We start from the raw sequence: 22,051 nt of genomic DNA, 5'->3' as shown, positions 1-22,051 counted from the left end.
GCCATGGTCCCCTCTTAAAGGCGCAGGCCGCGGCGGCGGGCGGGCGCAACAAAGCGGCGGCGCGGGGCCTGCGGGCGGCGCGGGGGCGCGATGGGCGCGGCGGGCCCGCGGCGGCCGCGGCGCTGCCCGGGTCGGGCCTCGCGGCGCTAGGGCGGGCTGGCCTCCGCGGGCGGGGGCGGCGAGCTGAGCGCGCGCGGAGCCGGCGGGGGCGGCCGGCGGGCGGAGCGGCGCGGACATGGCCGCGCGCGGCCGGCGCGCCTGGCTCAGCGTGCTGCTCGGGCTCGTGCTGGGCTTCGTGCTGGCGTCGCGGCTCGTCCTGCCCCGCGCCTCCGAGCTGAAGCGAGCGGGCCCGCGGCGCCGCGCCAGCCCCGAGGGCTGCAGGGCCGGGCAGGCGGCGGCGGCGGCGCAGGGCGGCGGGGCGCGGGGCGATGCGCGCGGGGCGCAGCTCTGGCCCCACGGCCCGGCCCCGGACGGCGGCCCGCGCGACAGGAACTTTCTCTTCGTGGGAGTCATGACGGCCCAGAAATACCTGCAGACCCGCGCCGTGGCCGTCTACAGGTGAGACCCCCCCCCCCGCGCCCTGCCCCGTGCGCCCTGCGCCCTGCATCCTGGCCGGGCACCGAGGCCCCCGGGTGCCCCTAGGGCGATGCCAGGCGTTGGCAGCAGAGGTCGGGGGCAGGATGTGCGAGCCCAACGCTCAACAGGACCTTGGGGTCAGGTGGACCAGGGTGTCCCGTCTGGGTGTGGTCCTCACCCCAGCTTTCCATGTCCCAACCTTCTTCTTTGTTGAATGGTCCTGACTGGACGTCTCTCCCTCGTGAGAAAGACTCTTCCCTGTGACAGGGGTGGCGATTATTGGATTCTCTGAAACCTGCCCCCTTGGCCGCCCTTGCAGAACTAGAGCCCCTGTAAATGAACCTGGTTAGACCCCTTCCCCAGCTACAGGGAGCTTTCCCCGTTGGCAGCTGTCCTGTGGATGGCAGGGGGGTGCCCGCTGCCCGCTGAGCCCACCGCCTGTGCTGACTGCGGAGGGTGGAGAGAGAACCTTTGGGGAAAGCAGTTCCTGGCCCACGGTGGCTTTGCTGTTAACTAGCCCAGTGCAGTGATGTTATCCAGTGCCTGGGCCCCAGTTAGCCAGATGAGTCATAAAAGTGGCTGGAATCCTGCTCAGGATTAGCAAGGGGATTAGCCAAAGTCATCTTCAGAGGGGAGATGATACGGGAATGGCAGATTTGTAGGGGAATGAGTTCGAGGTAGAAGAGGGGCGTAGATTCATAAAGGGATTTGGCGGAAACCTTCCCCGGGTGAGGGACAGAAATGCTGAGGAACCGACCAGTTGCTGGGAAGTCCTCTGGGAACCAACTTTCTGAGCGGTCGGTGCTGAGCACAACCAAGCTGGTTGCTTTTGTGGCTTCAGCTTTTAAATCAAGCCCTGGTTATATGGATTCCCCTTTACCCCGAGGGGGGGGGTGATGAGGGTTGAAAAAGGGGATAAGAGAGCCATAGCGAACGCCTGCCCTTTCAGGGCCTTGATTCCTGTGTGTTTCCATTAGGATCTTGTCTAAATTCAGAGATCAGGTTCCGCCCAGAAGGGTCCTGAGTGACCAAAAAGCTTAGAATTAGACCATAGTGTCAATTTACACCAGAGTTGAGACTTGGGAACCTGCAGATCAAGGTGTTCCCCCCCCCGCCCCCCAGATCTACTGTGAATTACCCAGAATTTTATGCGAATTGTGCTTTTTTACAAGATAAATATCGACATCATAAATTGGGGATGAGCTATGTACATTGCTTACAGCATGGTTTTAGAAGTGTCCCCACATGACTGCAAGTTGGTGACACGTCCGGTGATCACACTGGGGACAGTTATCAAAGTAGTTTGTTCAAATAGTAGATGGTGTGTTTACTCCCCCCCCCCCCCCCCACCAAACAAATACATTTTCATAGATACAGAATTAATACCAGCAGGGATTCTGTTGTGCCAAGAGTACTCAGAAAATGTCATGCAGACGGAACCTGGTGTCTTACACTTGGAGATGATCTTGTCCCAAAGTCTGCGCTTGACCTCTTTTGGTCTCCTTCCAAAAGTCCTGCCTCATCTTTTTTAGCTCTAAGATTTCATCCCATTGTTTTCTTTCAGGGGAAAGTGGAAACACAATTTACCTTCCGCCTCCCCACCCCCTCCTTTGTGACAACTCAGCCCTTTTGATAAAGTAAAACCCTTAAGGGGAAAACAGTGTATTCTATCCGGTCATTCTGTCAGCTCTTCTACATACCTTTTCTTTTATCTCTCTGATCTTAAGAAGTTGCAGTTACTTGGAGCCTGAGGGTGGACCTGCCCTGCCAGTTAAGGTCCCCTGCTTCTCCACGGGTCAACCCTGTGTTTAGACTGGCTGCAAGAGAGGGCACAAGACACTTTTAGCCTTAAGGAACTTTGGAGGCAGGCCTGAATTGGGATGGAGGTTATAGGGCGTAACTTATGATTATGACTTTGCTGTGCTTTGCAGCCCGGGCCAGAAGTCCATGCTCAGCTCTTAAGTTGGAAAGTTCATGCACAGCTTGGTGTAAAAGTCAGCTTGGATCTTCCAGCACAAGGTGGAACTCTGGTTCGACACTGGGCGTGCTCAGTTTACATCTCCCCTAAAAGACAGATTCACTGTTTACCTTAGAAAAGACTCCAATGGTTTTTTTGTTTTTGTTTTTTTTAAAATAAAATTAAAGCTTGGCTTCTGGGTTGAAGGAGATGCTAACGTTTTCAGAAAACTGGCACTATGGTGTACTTTTTAAAATTTATTTTTATTGATTTTTAGAGAGAGAGGAAGGGCGAGGGAGGAGGGAGAGACAGAGAAGGAAACATCAGTGTGAGAGGGAAACATCTATCAGCTGCCTCCTGCACACCCCCTACTGGGGATCAGACCCACAACCCGGGCATGTGCCCTGACCAGGAATCCAACTGGCAACCTTTCGGTGCCCAGGACAATGCCCAGCCAACTGAGCCACACCGGCCAGGGCTATGATGTACTTTTATGGTACGGTATTGAAATGTCAGAATGTAGGCCCAGAAAGGAGCTTTTAAAAAAACAAAACCAAAAAACCCTTTGGAAAATTCAAGGAGATAATGCCTGCCTGCATTGGAAGCTAGCACATTTAATGATGGGCCAGCCCCATCACTACAGACTTTCCAGATCTACCATATGCTTGAAGTAGGGAGAGGGGCCACCAGGAGAAGTTAGCAATCCAGTGACAGCTGATAGCAGGTGAGAAACCGATTTTTACAAACAGGCAAAACCATTCAAAGTGTAGCTGATTGGGGCCTATCCAGGGCTGACTTCTCCCATAGGCCCTGAGCAGATGGATGTTAAAATCTCAGGAGTAACTTATGATTATGACTTTGCTGTGCTTTGCAGCCTGGGCCAGAAGTCCATGCTCAGCTCTTAACATTGGAAAGTTCATGCACAGCTTGGTATAAAAGTCAGCTTGGATCTTCCGATAAAAGTCAGAATCTTCAGATACACACTCTCAGGGTTTGTGCCTTTGCTCAGCAAGGCCGTGCCTGGCCCCTCTGAATCCAGACTCCGAGCGTTGGGGACACACAGTGGCGATGCTGTCAGAGTGGGAGGGACAGACGCTAACCAGAGGGTTCCCGTTAGTTAGTGATGGGCCCTGTGGAGAAAATAGAACAGGGCGGGGTGGGGTCATCTTTTAGGTGGTTGGGGAAGACCTCAGAGAATGTGGCATTTGGGCTGAGATGTGATCATAAGGAACCCGTTGTGCATATCACCGATGGGCATGCAAGTCAGAGGGGAAGGCTGGTAAATTATAAGGCAGGAACCAGAAGGAGGGATGGAGGCCTGATGCTGTTCAGTCTCCTTAGAAAGCCCTCGGAGGGCTTGGGCAGGAAAGGGGCGATTGCATCATGTTCTGAACAGTTGGTTCTGCCTGGCGAGTGGAGAACGGGCCTCAGGGAAGCGAGGAGGTGTTAGGAGGTGGTCCAGGCGGACCTAAGGGTGGCTGGGGCCGTCGAGGCGGTAGAGGCGATGGAGAGAAGTGGGTGGCTCCTGGAGTTTGCCCGATGGAGCCAGAGTGAAAGATGTGAGAAGTAAGCAAAGAGGCGTTAGTGGTGGCTTCTAGGATTTTGCCTTGAAAGACAGGATGGGCGGTTGTGTCATGTATTGAGACGGAGAAGACTGGAGGGGAGTTGATTTACAGGAAGGAGGTGAGTCAACTGAGAGCTGGTTTGGCACAGGAAGTAGCTTTTTTTTTCTTTTCTAATTGTCACCCAAGGATATTTTCCCCCCCATTGCTTTTCAGAGAGAGTGAAAGGGGTAAAGAGAGAGAGAGACACATCCATTGGCTGCCTCCTGCTTGCGCCCCAACTGGGACCAAGCCTGCAACCGAGGTACATGCCCTTGGGTCGGAATCGAACCCGGAACCCTTCAGTCCTCGGCCGATGCTCTAACCACTGAGCCCAAACAGGCCTGGGCAGGCACAGGAAGTTTTAAAGCTTTTAGATACCCAGGTGGGTGTAGCCTTAGCTTCATTAATGTCATGAATTTAAAAAGAAACGGAGAGGAGATTTGCATCCAAAGTGATTAGTGTTGGAGATCTGAAGGGAGCTTAGACGAGATTCCTTGAAAGGTTCCCGGTAGCTGGAGTTCTACAAATAGACAAATAAAACGGTTGTTTCAGCTCATCTGCAAAGTATTTCTCTTCTAGGTAATTTCACTGTAAAAAGGCCTCGTGATTCCTCCACAGGAACATATTACGGTGGTTAGTGAAGGTCAGCAGCACCCCTGGGTTCCTCATGTCTTTTTTCCCAGTTGCAATTCATATTTTTCCCACACTTCTTTCTTCCTTAAAATTATGTTGTTTGGTACAAAGACATTAAGTCTTCATGTAGTTCCGTTTTCTTGTTTGATTTTAGTGACCCCCCCCCCCCCCAAGCTCAGAAAGTATTACCCAGGCGAGAGTTTGAAAAATAACTTTTTTTCCCCCTAACTCTAGAAGGGGTAGAAACGTCTCCACCTCCCGTTTGCCCACCTAGTTCATTGTCGCGGCGCCATCTGTTGAATAATCCTTATTTTTTCCTACCAGTCGAAATGCCTCCTTCATCATGCTCCAGATTCCTGGGTATGTTGCCGGACTTCCCATGTTGTTCCACTGGTCCTTCTGTCCCCGTGCCAGGCCCACCCATGGAAGTGATCGGAGGTTGAGTAATATTCTAATATCCGGTAGACAAGTGCCCCTTTGTTACTGTCGCGGACATTTCTTGGCCACCCTTCACCTGTTCTTGCTGGGAGAATTTTGATGCTATTTAGAATTTTTTTTTTTTAAAGTAATGGTTTGATAAAAAACATACATACTTGGCTTTTTAATTGAGTTTTTACTATATATATATATATATATGTATATATATATATATACACATACACACATACATACATATATATACCTTTATTGATTTCAGAGAGGAAGAGAGAGAGAGAAACATCAATGAGGAGAGTCATTGATCGGCTGCCTCCTGCTCGCCCCCTGCTGGGGATCAAGGAGCCCGCACCCGGGCCTGTGCCCTGACCTGGAATCGAACCTCGATCTCCTGGATCCTAGGTCGATGCTCAACCCCTGAGCCACGCTGGCTGGGCCATATTTAGCTTTTTAGTCCATTTTCGTGCCCAGAGCACTGCACTAACCGAACACCTTTTATTTGTCTTGGCTCTTCGCTGCCCTGGGCTGAAGACAGGGAACTGTTTGGTTCTTTCTTTACTTTCTCAGGAGGTGGATGGCTTCCCTGCTTTGCCTCAGGAGTGTAGAGGGCCCCAGGGAAGAAGTTTGAGAAACACCAGCTCTCAGTGTGGGAGTCTCATGGCAGGATGTCGCGCCAGGTAACATCCCAGCGCTTCCAGTGAAGGCAGACGGTGCCTTTTACCAGCTTAGTGAGCAGATCTCAGAGTCCTGTCCATCTTTCTTGAACTCAGTGGACCTTGAAACACTTCAGAGCAACACTTGCTTTCTCAGAATCCAGTTTGGCACAAATTTACCGAACGCCTCCCATGATCCAGATAGTCAACCTGGTAGTGAATTTTTGGAGCATAACCCATTCCATGCTGCGAATTACTTGTATAAGGAGATTAGTGAAAACATGGTCCCCACCCTGGCCGGTGTGGCTCAGTGGTTAGAGCCCCCCCACTGGAGGGTCATGGGTTTGATTCCTGGTCAAGGGCATGTACTTGGGTTGCAGGTTCGTCCCATAGCGCCAGTCGGAGCGCGGGAGGCAACCAATCAGTGTGTTTCTCTCACATCCATGTTTCTCTCCCCCCCCCCTTCCATTCTCTCTAAAAATCAATGGGGTGAAAATGAGTTTCATTTTACGTCCAGGTTCCAGATCTTGATGCCCTTAAATCAAATGGTTGGAATAGCCGAAGGAGAGGCATGGTTGTCGATAGGCGGTTATCCGATTGCGTTTCCGTTGCGTTGACAGTTTTACTTTTCCCAGTGCATGAACTGAGCCGCTACTTACTGAAAATAGATACTAACCCTGTCTGTCTGCAGTTCACCATTTAGGGAAGGAAGCTGACAGTAGTGCTGGGTGATAGGGCTCCCAGGATGCCTGGTGTAATTTCAGTGGGGACTGAAGAAAGGCCCTCACTGATGCACGAAAGAGGGGATCGGGAAAGGCCCGACCCCCCACTCCTGCCCTCCTGCTTTGTCTTGAAGCATGAATAGGAGTTTTTGAGGGAGCGGCGACAGGTTCCCAGAAGCATGGACTGGCAGGAAAGAATGAGTTCTCTCAGTTCCTCTAGAAACTTTTGCAAAGGAATTTAAAGATGTCCTCAAAGGAGAAACCTCAAGGGTCTTTGGTGGCCTCCGGCGGGAGCTGTGGACTGGAATTGATCTCACCGATCTGTCCCACACCGTGATCTGCTTCTGAACCGTAACGGTGCTGTGGCTGGGATGTCAAAATGAAGGGAGGGTCACAACATATGGAAGGGACAGTAGACAATAAAACCGTGTGCCCGGTAGGAGACCCTTTCTGTTTAAAGTCAAACGAAATAAACGTGTGTGTGTGTAGCACAGCAAAGGAAAATGCATGCACAGCACAGTGCCGAGTGATTTTTCATACTCTCCTTGGCACTTTTTTCTATTTCCTAGTTTTCCACAGGGAGCAATTATTTTGTATTAATGCTATGGTAAAATACAGGGGTGCACAACCCATTTCCCATGATGAGTTTTGTGAAACAAAGATGGGGAGTAGACAAAGAGGTGACAGCTCTGGGGAGGAAATGTGAATGCAGTTTTAATTGTTTTTTTGTTTGTTTTTTCCCCAAAGAATAGTTTATGGATTTTTTAGACAGAGAGGAAGGGAGAAGGGAGAACATAACATCGATCGGCTGCCTCCTGCACGCCCCCTACCAGGGATCGAGCCTGCGACCCTGCCATGTGCCCTGACCGGGAACCCCACCTTTCAGTGCCCAGGACGGTGCCCAAACGACTGAGGCACACCGGCCAGGGCAAGTGCGGTTCCGAGCGTGTGAAATCGTAGGCAGCTGCAGGACTGCTGGGCACAGATGGCCCGTTGGCTCCCAGCTCCCCGGGACTTGGCCGCGGTCATTCTCGCTGCAGTCAGCCAGTTAATCCTGTCCCGACACGTAGGGGCGAGCACGTTTATCTGGTTACTGGAATTACGTTTTCCCCAGCTACTGTGACATTGTGACTTGCGGGTAATACTCGGGAGAATCAGGTGGCAGCATTGGTAATGCGCCCCGGCCCCCGTGCGTTAATATGAGTACTCAGTGCCCCTGCCTGTCGCCAGCGTCGTGTCCGCTTCTGGTCCTGGGTGGAATTGGGGAAACGGGAAACTTGGTGATGGTGGCAGAGGGGCGAAGCTGTCCATCCTGTTGCTTTGACCCTGGGTCATTTCTGAAGCATGTGTCGCTCCGATTTGCTGTCTCTGGGCTTACAAACCCGAGCCCTGAAAATGTAGAGACTGATGCCTTTTCCGTGGTGGTTTTGTAGGCTGAACCTTGGTGCACAGGCTGATTTTGTGTTAGACGCTCTTCTGTGTGTTTCCCACCCACAGCCGGGAAACGACGGGGTGGGCTGTGGGGTAGCCGAGGGCAGCAGGCTCCGAATCAGGGTTTCAGAAGCTAATGTTCCATTCAAGTCTCCGGGCCTTCGGTCGGATCCGGCCCAGACTCTGAAGGGCGTCCTTGACCCGCAGGTCTCGGCCAGGCGGCCGCGGAGTGGGTGCAAGTGGCTGAAGTGCGTGTAAGCTGCTCCCCTTATCTACGAGGGCCGTGCTCTCGGCCTTATCAGCAAAGGGGGGCCTGGGAGGAAATGTGGGTGATCCCCTGGGAAACAAGCGGAGGGCGAGACAGCCAGGAGGCTGGCCAGGGGGGCTTTAGAGCCAGACCCCATTTCAGGTCTGGCTTTATGGTGTTGGGCAAATTACTGACCCAGCCCTGAGCCTCAGTTTCCTCATTGTGAAATGGGTAAGGCTGCCCCACACACCTCACAAAGTTGTCAGGGGTCGAGCGTCTAACACCCTCCGCACAGTGCCCTGCACTCTGTAGTTGCTTGGTGAGAGTGGCTGTTGGCCATTAAAGGGGCTGGATGCCGGGGAACCCCTCAGTGGAGGAAGAGGGGCTTGCACAAGGGTTGGCCAAAATAGATTCAGGGTGATTTTATTATTTGCAATAAATAACCCAGAATTTTTTTTATTTTTTTTAAAATAAATTTATTGATTTCAGAGAGAGGAAAGGAGAGGGAGAGAGAGAGATAGGAACATCAATGATGAGAGAGTCATTGATCAGCTGCAGCCCGCAACCCGGGCCTGTGCCCTGACCGGGAATCGAACCCCAGTCGCCTGGATCCTAGGTCGACGCTCAACCGCTGAGCCACACCCGGCCGGGCCAGATTTTTATTTTTTTGCTTAGACTTAGATTTGAAAATGAATTTCGCTCATGCACGATTTAGTATTAATGGTGTGCTTACACTTTCAAATGCATAGCAGCGAAATACAAGCCATACAAGATAACTCTCCAGCACCAGCTTGGGGAATGTATCGTGAGATCAGAATTCGCCTTGTGTCCTAAGACTCCTAATTTTAATTCTGCCTTTCACAGGGCATATTTGTGGTCACTGCTAGTGAGTGTTCCCATTGTTTGCTGTGAACCTGGACTCAGGGCAGGTTGCTGTTAGCTCTTGAGACCTTGGGGCTGCTCCTGGGCCCGCGCCCAGGCCTTTGTGAAGGCGGGAAGCTAATCCACCCGCCAGTAGCTTTGTTGAGGGGGAAAAAGGTAGCTGTAATTTGATTTGTCCTTAAAAAAAAAATCTTCCCACCTTTTTATCTACTTTCGAAAAGAACTTGAGATGGCTCAAGGCATAAGGTCCCACACAATGAGACAGTTAAAGATTTTAAAAGAGGAAACCGCATATCCGGAAACCACGGACACGGAAGGAGACGCCTGCAGCTAAGTACGCGGGCTGCCAGAGAGCTCCCCACACTGAGTCAGGACAGGTAATGGCCTGAATCACGCCCGTAACATCCTGGCTGAGCTGTTCCTTCAGCCCCAGCCGAGGCCTCAACTCATCATTTGGTAGCTTTGGTCTTGACTCAGAGTTTTCCCAAGGCCTGGTCAGGTTCAAGCTCACGGCTGCTCTGACTGGCAGCCTAGACTGTGTCCTGTTTCAGGAGGAGCTGAGGTCGCCTGTCCCTCACCCTGTGCTTCCGATAGGGACTCACTGCATCAGTCCTGACTTTTCTACCGTCAGCCAGCGGGGGAATTTCAGGTCTTGGTGCCTGGAATAGAGTCCCTGAACCCTGAACAGCGGGACACAGCCTCGTGACTTGTCTTGAGTGCCCGCAGGCAGACCTGTAGCTGAATTTAGCCCACCATCAGCAGATGTGGAGGTCACATGATGGCAAATCGGGGTCACCACCTGAGTGCCCTGGGTCAAGTTGGCATCCACTCGGAGTCTCTGGCGGGTTCAATGTTTGCTGCGGGCGTCGAGCTGGGCTGGCAGCCCCACGGTGATTTTGCCCTTCCTGGGACAGGGGCCACCTCCAGGCCTTGCTCCTGCCTTCCTACTATTGTGTTTCTTTGGCCTCATTTCTTTGCCAATTTTTTTCATTGTGTATACTTTTAGTTTGTCTTAAATTTTTTCTAGAATGGGGAGAATATAAATATAGGACACCTTTCATTCCTGTAACCTATCAGTTCTGCAGGGTAAAACTGTACCTTCCCTTCCTGACTCCAGATTCTGAACTGATCTGGTCGCATGAATCTTTCCAAACTTACCACTGCAACCATCGGACAACATGCGTCATATGATCTCAAGGCATTCACAGAAAATCTCCCCTTTTTACCTGTATGACTTTAAGTTTAGAAAATTGTGGAGGAAGGTGCTCAGTCTTCCTCCAGTCTCCCTTTAGCTTTTAGCTTTTTTCCGTTAGAGAGAGTAAAAAATATTTTTATTACCCAAGTAAAAATCTTCTCTTGTCTAATATTTTTATTTGGATGCTTTTTAGCTTAACGCTCTCCCCCCAAGTGTAAATCTGATTCTAACTCTAAAAACGCCTATCTGTTGTTGCAGAAAATTTAGCAAGTGTAGCAAACAGAAGAAAATTAGATCCTTTCTGATCCTTCATCCAAAAATAACCAGAGTAAGCACTTCGGGGTAGACTCATACATTATTTTACTGTATGTGTATTATATATAAAAATATGGTGGTTTTTTTAAAATTTTCACCCAAGGATATTTTTTTCATTGATTTCTAGAGAGAGTGGAAGGGAGGGAGCAGAGAGGGAGAGAGAGAAACATCAATTGGTTTCCTCCCACATGCTCTCCAGCTGGGGCCAGGATTGAACCTGCAACCCAGGTACGTGCCCTTGACCGGGAATCAAACCCTTGACCCTCCAGTGCCCAGGCCACCGTGAGTGTGGACCCAGGACAGCAGTCATGCCCCAGGTGCCGTTTCGTACAGAAACGTATTGATGGAGTTGTTCTTCAGGTGCCACCAAATAGACGTGGAAACTAGGAGACGCTAACTCAGCAGAGGCGTCCCCGCGACGCCCCGGGCCCTGTGGCTCGGCGTGATTTCCGCGCCATCGGGACGCGCTGAGCAGCCTGGCGGCGGAAGAGGGCTTGGCACGCTCGCGTTTCGGTTGTCTTATCTGCTCCTGAGCAAGAATCAGTTATCAGGTGGTTGCAAGTTGAGCCTTCTGGCAGGGGCCCTGCAAATGTTCTGTGGTTTCAATTAAGTGAGAGCTCTTTGTTCCCTGGAACCAACGCGTTGATGGCACACTGGACATTCGCTTAGGAAAGCTAAGGACCTGACCTGTTTCTGTCGCAGCAGCGTTTCCTTCGTTTCTTTCCCTTCGTTAACCCGCGTCCCCTCGCCTCCCGGGATGGCGAATGGCGGTTTGTGTGCGGAGCCCTCTGACTTTGTGGAGCAGGCCAGTCCCTGGAGGTACCCTGAGCGAGAAGATCGTAACTTCTTGAGATTGGAGGGTTTATAAAGCTTCCTGTCGCCCCGGACCGTGTGGCTCGGGTGAACATAGTCCCCGTGCACCAAAAGGTCGCCGGTTCAATTCCTGGTCAGGGCACATGCCCGGGTTGTGGGCTCGATCCCCACTGGGGGGCATGCAGGAGGCAGCCGATTGATACTTCTCATGGATGTGTGTGTGTGTCTCTCTCTCCCCCTTCCTCTCTCTCTAAAAAAAAAATCCATTTTAAAATAAAGCGTATACATATATACATAACCCATGGACACAGTAGTTCAGTGGAGGTCTGGGGGTCAGGTTCAGGGTGGAGGGGCTCAGTGGGGGGGAAAAAGGAGGACATCTGTAATACTTTCAGCAACAAAGATACATTTTTAAAAAATAAAATATTAAAGCGTAGGGAAAAAAAACTTCATATTAAGAGATTTCCCCCAAACCACCAGTCATTTAAGAACTGAAAAGGGCAATAAGAGGTTTTTCTCTGGGTTACCGAAAAAGGAAAGGAAAATTGGGTGGAGTTAACCATAAAACTGCAGAGAGGCTTTTAAGGATGATTTGAGGTTAGATTGTCTGCATTCGAAATTAATTGGTTTCTCTTCTCGGACAGTGACATCATCTCAAGCTGTCGTCCAGGCGCTGGTTGCACCAGTGACGGGGGCGCCCTTTCCTTCCTTTGAGGGGCTTCCGCTGCTCTGTTCTGGCTGCTGGGCCAGGTGAACATTGCTTCTGACCCTCAGTCCAATGTGAAGGATTCTGGCGTTTTAAGGGAAAACACTTGTACAGTTTGAAACCTTGTGGGACTTTGACCCTGACATGGTCTGAGATGGACAGTTAAACAGAATTCTCACATACAGCCCCGAGTGCCGGGTTTTCAGGGAGACACACGAGAAGGGGTGTTTTCCATACACCTTCGCTGGAGACTGACCGTCAGCCCACGTTCGGCCTGCACGTCCCTGTCTCCCTCGGTTTGTTTCCTTTCCCGCCCTCACCTTGTTGGCTAACTCCTGTCTTTGCTAACTAATGTCACGCCTGTTTCATGCCTGCTGCACCCAGGCTGCCTTCTGAGCGTTCAGCCCTCACCGCCTTGGAAGGCAGGGACTGTCCCTGTCCCCAGTTTACAGATAGAGAAAGTGAGGCACAGAGTGGAGCCAGGAGCCTCACCCCAGCGGCCTGATCCCAGAACCCTGGCTCGTAACTGTTACACCACGTACTGTGGTCTCCTTAGTAGGTGGTTCCTTTGAAGGCGGGCATTGTCTTACCCACCCCGTGTCCCCAATAATGTCGTGGTGCTTGGGATTGGCTCCTTTAGTACTACTTTGAACTTAGTTCAGAAGCAACCACGTACAAGTTCAAGTTTATCTTTAACCCATATTTCAGAAGGACTGAGTGGTAGCATATTTCACCTCCAGCAGGCCTGTGAATTTTGCCTCCTGATGGTTTTCCGGCTGCAGTTTGATTGTGCAAAAGAAAGAAATCCCACATGGGAATGGTAGGAAAAGTTAGCATAGCTTATGGAAAGTGATGAGACGCGCGCCTGGAGCCCGGCCCGTGCGGCTCAGTGGCTGAGCATCGGCCGGTGCACCGAAAGGCCCCCCCCGTTTGTCGAATGAACCTTTTGACTGTTTTATAGCGTGGAGAGCTTGTCGCCAGGGAGTTGACAGTGTCGGCAAATTAACCTGAGCATCTCGACCTCGGGGGCCTGGGAGTCTGGTTTTCAGTCGAAGCCAAGGCTCAGCCGCCCTGGAACTGCTCTAACACCCGATCGGTATTTTTGGTTGGGAGTCTTTCGGGAATGAACGGGGACTTGGCAGTGCCCGGCGGCGTGGGCTTCCGCCGGGGGAAGCCAGCCGATCAAGCCGCTTCTTAACAGATTCCTTCGGAACACACGGCGGCTCGTCATGAGCAGATAAGCGGGTTTCTGGAAGCGAGGAGCTCTCACTGATCTTTGTTTTAATTCCAGGACGTGGTCCAAGACAATTCCCGGGAAGGTGGAATTCTTCTCCAGCGAGGGCTCAGATACGTCCATACCGATCCCCATAGTGCCACTGCGGGGTGTGGACGACTCCTACCCGCCCCAGAAGAAGTCTTTCATGATGCTCAAGTACATGCATGACCACTATTTGGACAAGTACGAATGGTTTATGAGAGCCGACGACGACGTCTACATCAAGGGCGACCGCCTGGAGAACTTCCTGAGGAGCCTGAACAGCAGCGAGCCCCTCTTTCTCGGGCAGACAGGACTGGGCACCACGGAAGAGATGGGGAAACTGGCGCTGGAACCCGGGGAGAACTTCTGCATGGGGGGGCCCGGAGTGATCATGAGCCGGGAGGTGCTCCGCAGGATGGTCCCGCACATCGGCAAGTGTCTCCGAGAGATGTACACCACCCACGAAGACGTGGAGGTGGGCAGGTGCGTCCGGAGGTTCGCGGGGGTGCAGTGCGTCTGGTCCTACGAGGTAAGAACAGAAACAGACCTGCTAAGGTGGTCGTGAGTTCCGAGCCAGTCGCGGGGAACTAGTGATTCTGTCCTCTTCAAGGCTTCCCTGGTGTTTATTACCCGTTTCCACCTTCCTTTTTCCATTTGAATTCCCTCTTGGTGTTTAGAACATATCTCCTCTACTTTTGTCCCGATTCCTTAGTGAATTTATATGGCATTTGGGGCCCAAAAAAAGATGGTTCGCCCGGCCCTAGTGGCTCAGCGGTTGAGCGTCAGCCTGTAAACCAGGAGGTCCCTGGTTCGATTGCCTGTCAGGGCGCAGGCCCTCGGTCCCCAGTAGGGGGCTCACAGGAGACAGCCGATCGATGTCTGCCTCTCATGGATGTTTCTGTCTCTCTATCCCTCTACCTTCCTCTCTGTCTAAAATGACTAAAACATATTTTTGAAAGACAAAAAGAAAAAAAAATGGTTTGCCGCAGCTTGCACTGATATTTTCCTGATTTTCCGGAAAAGCCGTCCAGTCACTTCTGCTGATGCCGCAGATGTGATTGCAGCCATGTGGGGGCGTTTCCCTGTCCCTGTCCTTCCAGGGGCCTGGCTTTTCTCCTCCGGCCGTGCCGACCCACACAGTTTAGAAACGTCCATGTTTTGAATTCATAAAATGAGTAACGATTTTGCATTTCTTGTAAACCTTGACGGTTGGGACAGCTATTGTAATCTGTAAGTCTACAGTATAGTTGCTCCTTCCAGAGGGTAGGTGGTGGGCGATTTCTAAGCGACCTAGACACATAGATGCAAGTTGTTGAGAACGTCTCCATGGAGATGTTTTCTCTTAACTAGTTCTGGAGAATACGAGCTTGCTCTGACTTTTCTGTGTTTTTATTGGCAGCTGTACACCTCTTGCCTGTGGTCACAGGATCTGATATTAGAGTGGAAAAAATTACGAAGGTTGTGTTGGGCTCAGATTGATAAACTACTGATAGCCGTGAGGAGCAGGGGAAATTGCTGACCCTTCTGTCCAAGAAAAAGAAACACACACTCTGATGTAAATTGTTCGCTTTTCTTCTGAGTTCATTTTCCAAAGTGCTTGGGTGAAGAAATCATAGTCTCGCCTGTACTCGCTTTTCAATGTCCCCGCGTCGCCCTATTTCTTTCTTCCGAAGTTTAGGGACCTGGACATTTTCAAGTGCGCGGGAAGTCATCTGCGTGTGGTTTCTGATTATGAAAGATACGTTTTAAATCCCAAGTGCTTTCAGTGAGCCCTCGTAATCCCTGGGTGCGCACAGGCCACGCCTCGCCGGATCCGGGGGGATCCCTGTTGCCGTGGATCTTTGCAGCAAGGCGAGCTGTTGGTATTTCATGCCGTTTTAACAAGAATGCAGCTGGCAGGATTTCTGCGTTCCCCCATCCTTAATGAAGTAATTACAACCTTAACATGTTTCACTATGGCTGAAATATGTAACGCCTTGTGTATTTTGGAAGGCGATCTGCCGCCCCTGACCTCCGAGGAGCTGGCCTTCTTGCTGCAGTTTTAGGGGACACGCCTGCCTTTGGGAGAGAACTTGAAAAGATGCATGTCTCAGTGTTGCCAGCTGTTATATCATATATAGTTATATATACGGTTAGACAGACACCAGGAGGGCCAGTGTCTTGCTTTTATCAAGAACTGTGACCCAGCACGAGCACCAACACATACTTAGAGAGTATTGTCCTGGGGCTGCGGGGGTGGGAGACGGTTTTTCAGCTGTTTTTCACTTACTGTGATGTAATCAATGTTTAATCCTGGCTGGACGCTCAGAGCTGCCTCTTAGACTTGACGCATCTGGTAAAGGACCTCCTCACCTGCAGGGCCGGCGGGGCAGAAACTCCCGCCCTGGATAGCGCCCTGTCCCCATCGAGGAGGTCCTGAGAGTGTGGCAGGCACCTCCCTCGGTGTCCCTGCTGCTTTCGGTGCCTTTTAGATTCCTGATGACAACAGAGCTTTCCTGGATACCGGGCTTGGTGACCCTCCTTCTGTTGGGGAACGTCTCCTCCCAGAACGTGACTGGTCCGTTCACTTTTTTTTTTTTAATTTAAAGCCTCACCGGAGGATATTTTTTCCATTGCTTTTCAGAGAGAGTGGGAGGGAGAGAGAGAGAGAAACATCGATGTGAGAGAGATACATCGATGGGTTGCCTCCCACTCTCGCCCCGACCAGGGCCAGGGCTCGAGCCTGCAACCGAGGTACGTGCCCCTTGGCTGGAATCGAACCCGAGACCCTTTAGTCTGCAGGCAGACGCTCTAACCGCTGAGCAAGCTGGCCAGGGCTGGTCTGTTTGCTTTAAATGTGTTTTTATTATATGCGAATTTTATTTTATTATTATTTTACATTTTATTTTTTGTCACCCAAAGATATATATATATTTTTTTGATTTTAGAGAGTGGAAAGGAGAGAGAGAAACATCGATGGGTTGCCTGCCGTGTGCGCCCCAACCGGAGATCGAACCCACAACCTTTTGGCGTAGGGAACCATGCCCAGCCAGCTGAGCCACCGGCCAGGGCTTCATCATAAAGGATCCTGTCCACTGGGACGTTTACCGTTTTATTTGACCTTCCATTTCTCGCCCTTTTCTCTCAGGCTCTCCGTGCTTCTAACCTGAGTCATGGTTGGATTTATCGTGTGTTTACCAGTCAGGCAGGATTAGTATCTCACATGGATGAGGAACTTTTATTTCAACTTCCTCAAATCTTGTTCCTCCATTAAGACTCACATTAGGAGAAATTACTGAGGTGGAGTCTTACGTTGAAGGCAATTATGCTAAGCTTCAGGTCCAGGAAGGTGCTTATTTAGCTCTATTATAAACCTAGCCCGGAGGTGTATTTTTTTTTTTTTTTGCAAGTTGCAATAATGCCCTGGGATTACCCCGACGACGTTAAAATGGCTCGGGAGGAGCCACTGTCATCATGAAAACCCAGATTCATTTCTAAGCTCGTTTGGATTTTTTTGTGTGTGAGTGGTTACTTATTAATACACAGTTTTGAAAAACTTTCTTTTAACAATAGCTGTAATTTCACAGAAATGTTCCAGAAAGAAAAAAAATAGTAGTGCCAAGGACACCCATAGAGCCTCCGCCCGGGTCACCCTGTCCCCAGTTCTTCGTTCCCGGTGTCGGCCGTGTCCCCGACGTCAGCTCAGCCTCTGACTAGTAGCGAAGGTGTTTGGGGTAGGAAATAACCATTGCTACCGAAAGTTGGAGGTGGGTACGGATGCGTTTGACATGGCCATGTAAGGACTGTACCCGCAGGGAGGGGAAGTGAAAAAAGGGACCCTCAGACCATAGCCAGCCCCGCCCTCTAAGACCAGCCAGTGTGTCACTGGTTTCCAGTTTCGATCCACAGGGACGGAGCACGCGCTTTGTCTTCCTTCGGCTCTCTTGCATTGGTTCGGCCCTTTTTAACGCGTCCCCTGCACTCGAGAGGAACGTGTGTTGTGCTCTTGTTGAGTGGATGGTCTATAGACGCCTGTTGGGTCCGGTGGTGTGTGTGTAGTTCAAGGATCAGCGTTGCCCAGAGGTCTTACACCAGGTTGGTCTTTCTCAGGGGCAGACCATCTACAAGAGAATCACTGGCGATGTCTCGAGATGTCTGTTACGGAGATTTCTGGCCCAAACCCAGAGCTGGGCTCTTGGCCGGTGGAGCCCGCTGATCTGCACTGTTTATGGCTCCTCTGGTGACGTCTTCTGGTTGCTCATGTCCTAAGAACCGTCCGTGCCGTTTAGGCTCTTACAACATTTCCTCCGCCCCAGCGATGTTTTCACTGGGGACTGAGGTTACGTTTCTGTTCGTTGGCATCATCTTTAGCCCCTGACCTGGGCAGAGCTGCATCCCGGGCCGAGGAGGAGACAGGAAAGTTTTGACTTTGGTCTTTCTAGTAAGTAACGCAGAGTCCAGTTGGTAGGGAGGCCGGACTTGACCCAGTGTCCCCTTATCGTAAATGTTTGACGGGCTGATGTTTTCTATATGGTTGTCCTTCCTTCCCTCCTCTAAGCTGTGTTAAATGCAGTGAGCTGTGGGGCCACATAAAAGTCCGTGACGATCAGCGCTGGTCCACAGTAAATCCTCAGTAACGACAGGGGAAGAGGCGCTATTAAATCTGACAGCGAAAACAAATCATTTCTGGCCGGAGAGTAAACTGACAAACACTTTCAAGCTAAAATGAAATGGTATTTTAAATATCTTTTTGTCTCTGCAGTTGATTTCACAAATGTCTTGTTTATGTGGTCTGGTTATAAATCTTTTCTCAAGCCTCAGCTGGTTTTCTTTTTTTTAAGCCTCAGCTTTTGTTAGTTGCCATGAACCATAACTCAAGATTTGCTTATCAACAGATTTCAATTTAAAAAAGTTACCGCCCGGCCAGGCCTGGCTCGGTGGTTGAGTGTCGGTGGTTGAGCCTCGACCTGGGATCCAGGAGATCGCGCTTCAGGGCTGCGGGCTCGATCCCCAGGAGGGGGTGTGCAGGAGGCAGCCGATCAATGACTCTCATCATTGATGTTTCTGTCTCTCTCTCCCTCTCCCTTCCTCTCTCTGAGATCAATAAAGACATATTTTTTAAAAAAGTTACAGCCCTGGCTGGTGTGGTTTCACGGTTAGAGCACAGGCCAGCGCGGAAAGGTAGCCGGTAGGGGGCATGCAGGAGGAAGCTGATCGATGTTTCACTCTCATATTGATGTTTCTCTATCTCTTCCTTCCTCTCTCTACAAATCAATTTTTAAAAATCTTTAAAAAAATAGTAGTTACAAGGTATTGATTAATGACTCTCAGTGCCTTTAACATGCAAACAATTTTTTTTATAATCTTCCCTCCTTGAGGTGGAGCTTCATTCCCTTCCCCTTGCCTGTGGGTGGGACTTGGTGACTCATTTTTAATGAATGGAGTAGGGAATGGAAAAGATATTAACTCGATAGTAGATAAACGGAGCAGGCCCCACGTCAGCGGTATTAAGTCATTTCTATCCCGCCCCCCTTCGCCTCCCTCAAAGCCATAAATCGGTGGGGTCATGAGAAAACATCCGACAGGCCCAAGCTGAGGGACGCTCTACGAGTTACCCAACCAGTGTTCTTCCCGAGTGCCAAGGTCACGAAGTGCAAGCAGAGGCTGGGGACCTGTCACAGATTGGAGGGGGGAACCACAGAGACGCGACACTAAATGCGCGTGGGGTCCTGGATGTAAATCAGATTATTTCAGAATAAAAAGTAGCCGGGACCCGGGGATGATCGAATCGGACGCAGAAGCGAGGCTGCTCCGCGCCCCGGGGAGGCAGGGGGAGGCCTGGAAGAGGGGCCCCTCTGTGCGTCTGAGTGGCTATTGTGCGGGATGTGAGTTTTAGCTCATTGACTTCTAGGAAATCGAAGACAGAGAGGCCTTTGTCTGGGCGGGCCGCAGACTTCTAACCCTCGTGAGGAGCTTATCATTGGAGCGGGCTCATAATGCGCTGTGTTATTACCGTAAGAAATTCGTAATGGTACCAGCACCGCAGAACTTTCCCGGCCACAAAGGGTCTTTCAGCGTTCACGCAGCAGCTCTGTGCCCGAGCGCTTTCGTTTCCCTTCCTTCCCTGGGAACACGGGCAGGGAGAAATAAATCAGTACGAAGTTATTTTCTCTGGTGCCCGCCATTTAATTTTCAAAGATTTTTTTTTTTTTGAAAAACACTGGGTGTTGTACCTTTTGTTTCATACATGTTAACATCTGCGCAGTCCCCTTGGAAGCGGCACTCATCTTACTGTTATTTTTAATGATGCGGTTTGCTTCGGGTCAAAAGATGATTCATTCCTTTTACCACCCAAGGAATGCCCGCCTGTTTGCCTCTTCGGCTTTTCTGAATCGATTCTGTGATCATTTAGGATTCCTGTCACTATTTTATTAGGGTGCCATGGGTATGGAAATTGAAATGACCCAGATGATAAAAACATACTTGAATTTTTTAAGTGGTTAATTCATTTAAGAAAGCTACCGTGTGCCTGGTATGTGGCGGTCCTTGTTGTAGAAACTGGGGCTGCAGCCGTGGGCAGAGCAAAGGCTGCCCTCATGACAGGTTTACTTCCCTATGGGGACAGCAGAGAACGAGGGGACAAAGACATCCTGGCAGGTGGTGCCGAGCCCTCTGGAGAAATGCAGGCGGGATAAAGGGACAGAGTGACAGAGGTCGAGACGGGCCCATCTAGCTGGGAGAGTGAGAAGCGAACCTTGTCTCTCTCTGGGGATTGGCAGCTCCAGCAGAGGGAATGTGGGTGCAAAGGCCCAGGGGCAGGGAATGCATGCGTGCATGCGTGAGTAAGACAGGAAGGAGGCCAGGTCCTGGCAGGCCCATCGTTGGTACTGGCACTGGGTGAGCCGGGAAGGCACTGTGGGGTTGGGGCAGAGGAATTTGGGGAGCTGACGTCTCACAAAGACCCCTCTGGTTTGTGGGTAGAGAGGAAACTGCAGGGGAGCAGTGAGATCAGAGACAGACTCCGGTTTCTCACTGGGCCTCTCCCGTCCCTGCTGCAGGGGTGGTAAAACCTTTCTCGCAGCGTGCCCTGAGCACCTGGCACGGAGGAAGCCCTCAGCCATGGCCCTGCTCATTGCCTGGGTTGCCTCAAGCAGCGACTGGCAGAGGGTGGCCCTGAACCAGCAGCCTGGGCCTCGGGGGTGGGGGGTGGGGGGAACTCAGACGTCACCAGGTGCTCGGGCCAGCGTGCACCCAAGTCACCTGCTGGCTTTTTATAACCCAGATGGCCAAGCACTTAAGATCCATCCGTGTCTTTTCGAGGCTCCATAGCTCATTTCTTTTTCTTGCTGAGTAATGGGCCATTGTCTGGATGGACCACAGCTTATCCGTTCACCTATCGAACGGCATCTTGGTTGTTTCTAGTTCTTGGCGATCACCCATAAAGCTGCCGTAAGACATTTGCACGCGTGACTCTGCGGGCACGTGCGGTTTTAAGTCACTTGGGGAAACATCTGGGGGTGTGATTGCCGGACGGTATGGAAAGAATACGTTCAGCTCTGTAGGAAACTGCCCAGCTGTCTTCCGAGGGGCGGTGCCACTTGCACCCCCACCGGCCGGGACGGAGCCCTCGCTCCTGCGGCTGCGTCCTGTCCAGCAGCTGGTGGTGGCAGCGCCCTGGACCGTCGCCATCCTGATAGCGCGCCTCGGACGGTCTTAGGAAGGGCTTTTAGGGCCTTATTTACAGTCTCGTCCAGGCTGATGCGCTTTTGTTTGGTCCCGTGTTCCCGACTGTTTATAATTTGGGCAAGTGGCTTTCCATTTTCGAGCTGTAGAGATATTAAGCTTGGACAGGTCTCTGCTTGACTGTCGCGAGGCTATGGAAACTTGCTGAATCGATCTCCTCCGAGGCTGGGTTTGATCTCCCCCCTGTTCCTTTTACGGCTGTTCTCGTGCCTTAGGCACCTAGACTATTAACGCAGCGCTTTACCTTGACAGAAACGGCCAGAGTTTCTAGGACAAGTCTGAACGGCTCGCGGCAGATAATTGCATTCCGAGTGTCCTCCCCAGTGAATATTCACGGGGCGAGAGCGGTTTGAAGAGATGTGCGGGAAGCGTTCACCACGCGTTCACCCCGCAGGTCGCTATTGAGCACGCCCCGCGAGATAGCGGTGCCACGGGGCAGGGCCGTGAGGTGCGTAGCGCGCCCATCCCTGCCCTGGTGGGGTTGTCTGACGGCGGAGAGAATGCCGCGTCACATCGGGGATGCGTTCAACACCCCGCGGAGTCGGCAGGCAGCACACCCTGGGCGCCTGCTGTGTGCCCGAGCTGGGGCCTGGCGGGCGCCGGTTCATGAATCCCGCTGTCGGCCCCCCGCGAAGACCAAGCACAGAGCAGGGCCTGGCCTGGGCCGGCGGGGCGGGCGGCCTCCCGGAGGAGGCGCCTTGGGGAGGAGCCCGAGCCCAGTAGGCTCATGGGGCGGGGGCCGCGTTGAAGGTAGTCAGCAGGCAGGGCCTGGGCGTGTTCTGTCAGCAGCTCTTTCTTATTTTCCTGTTTCCCCAGCAAAGACCATTTCTGTGCATCTCATCTCATCCCAACCCCTCGCCCTCACAGGTAAATGAGGTGCCGCTGGTATAATTGAAGGTGCT

The 22,051-nt window shown here is 51.6% G+C and overlaps 1 protein-coding gene across 1 annotated transcript in view; it reads left to right on the top strand.

Annotated features, from left to right (window-relative positions):
• The first annotated feature begins 218 nt into the window (after positions 1-218).
• The window catches only part of CHSY1 (chondroitin sulfate synthase 1), a 41,366-nt gene continuing 19,533 nt past the window's right edge, over positions 219-22,051 (top strand). The window contains exons 1-2 of the mRNA XM_016200353.2: positions 219-558; positions 13,461-13,956. Coding sequence (XP_016055839.2) covers positions 236-558; positions 13,461-13,956 — 819 coding nt within the window. The 5' untranslated portion in view covers positions 219-235. The remainder of the gene's footprint in view (positions 559-13,460; positions 13,957-22,051) is intronic.

The sequence above is a fragment of the Miniopterus natalensis genome, chromosome 22, assembly GCF_054644295.1.
Source record: "Miniopterus natalensis isolate mMinNat1 chromosome 22, mMinNat1.hap1, whole genome shotgun sequence".
NCBI classification, from domain to species: Eukaryota; Metazoa; Chordata; class Mammalia; order Chiroptera; family Miniopteridae; genus Miniopterus; species Miniopterus natalensis.
This window is presented reverse-complemented; position numbering and strand designations above follow the sequence as displayed.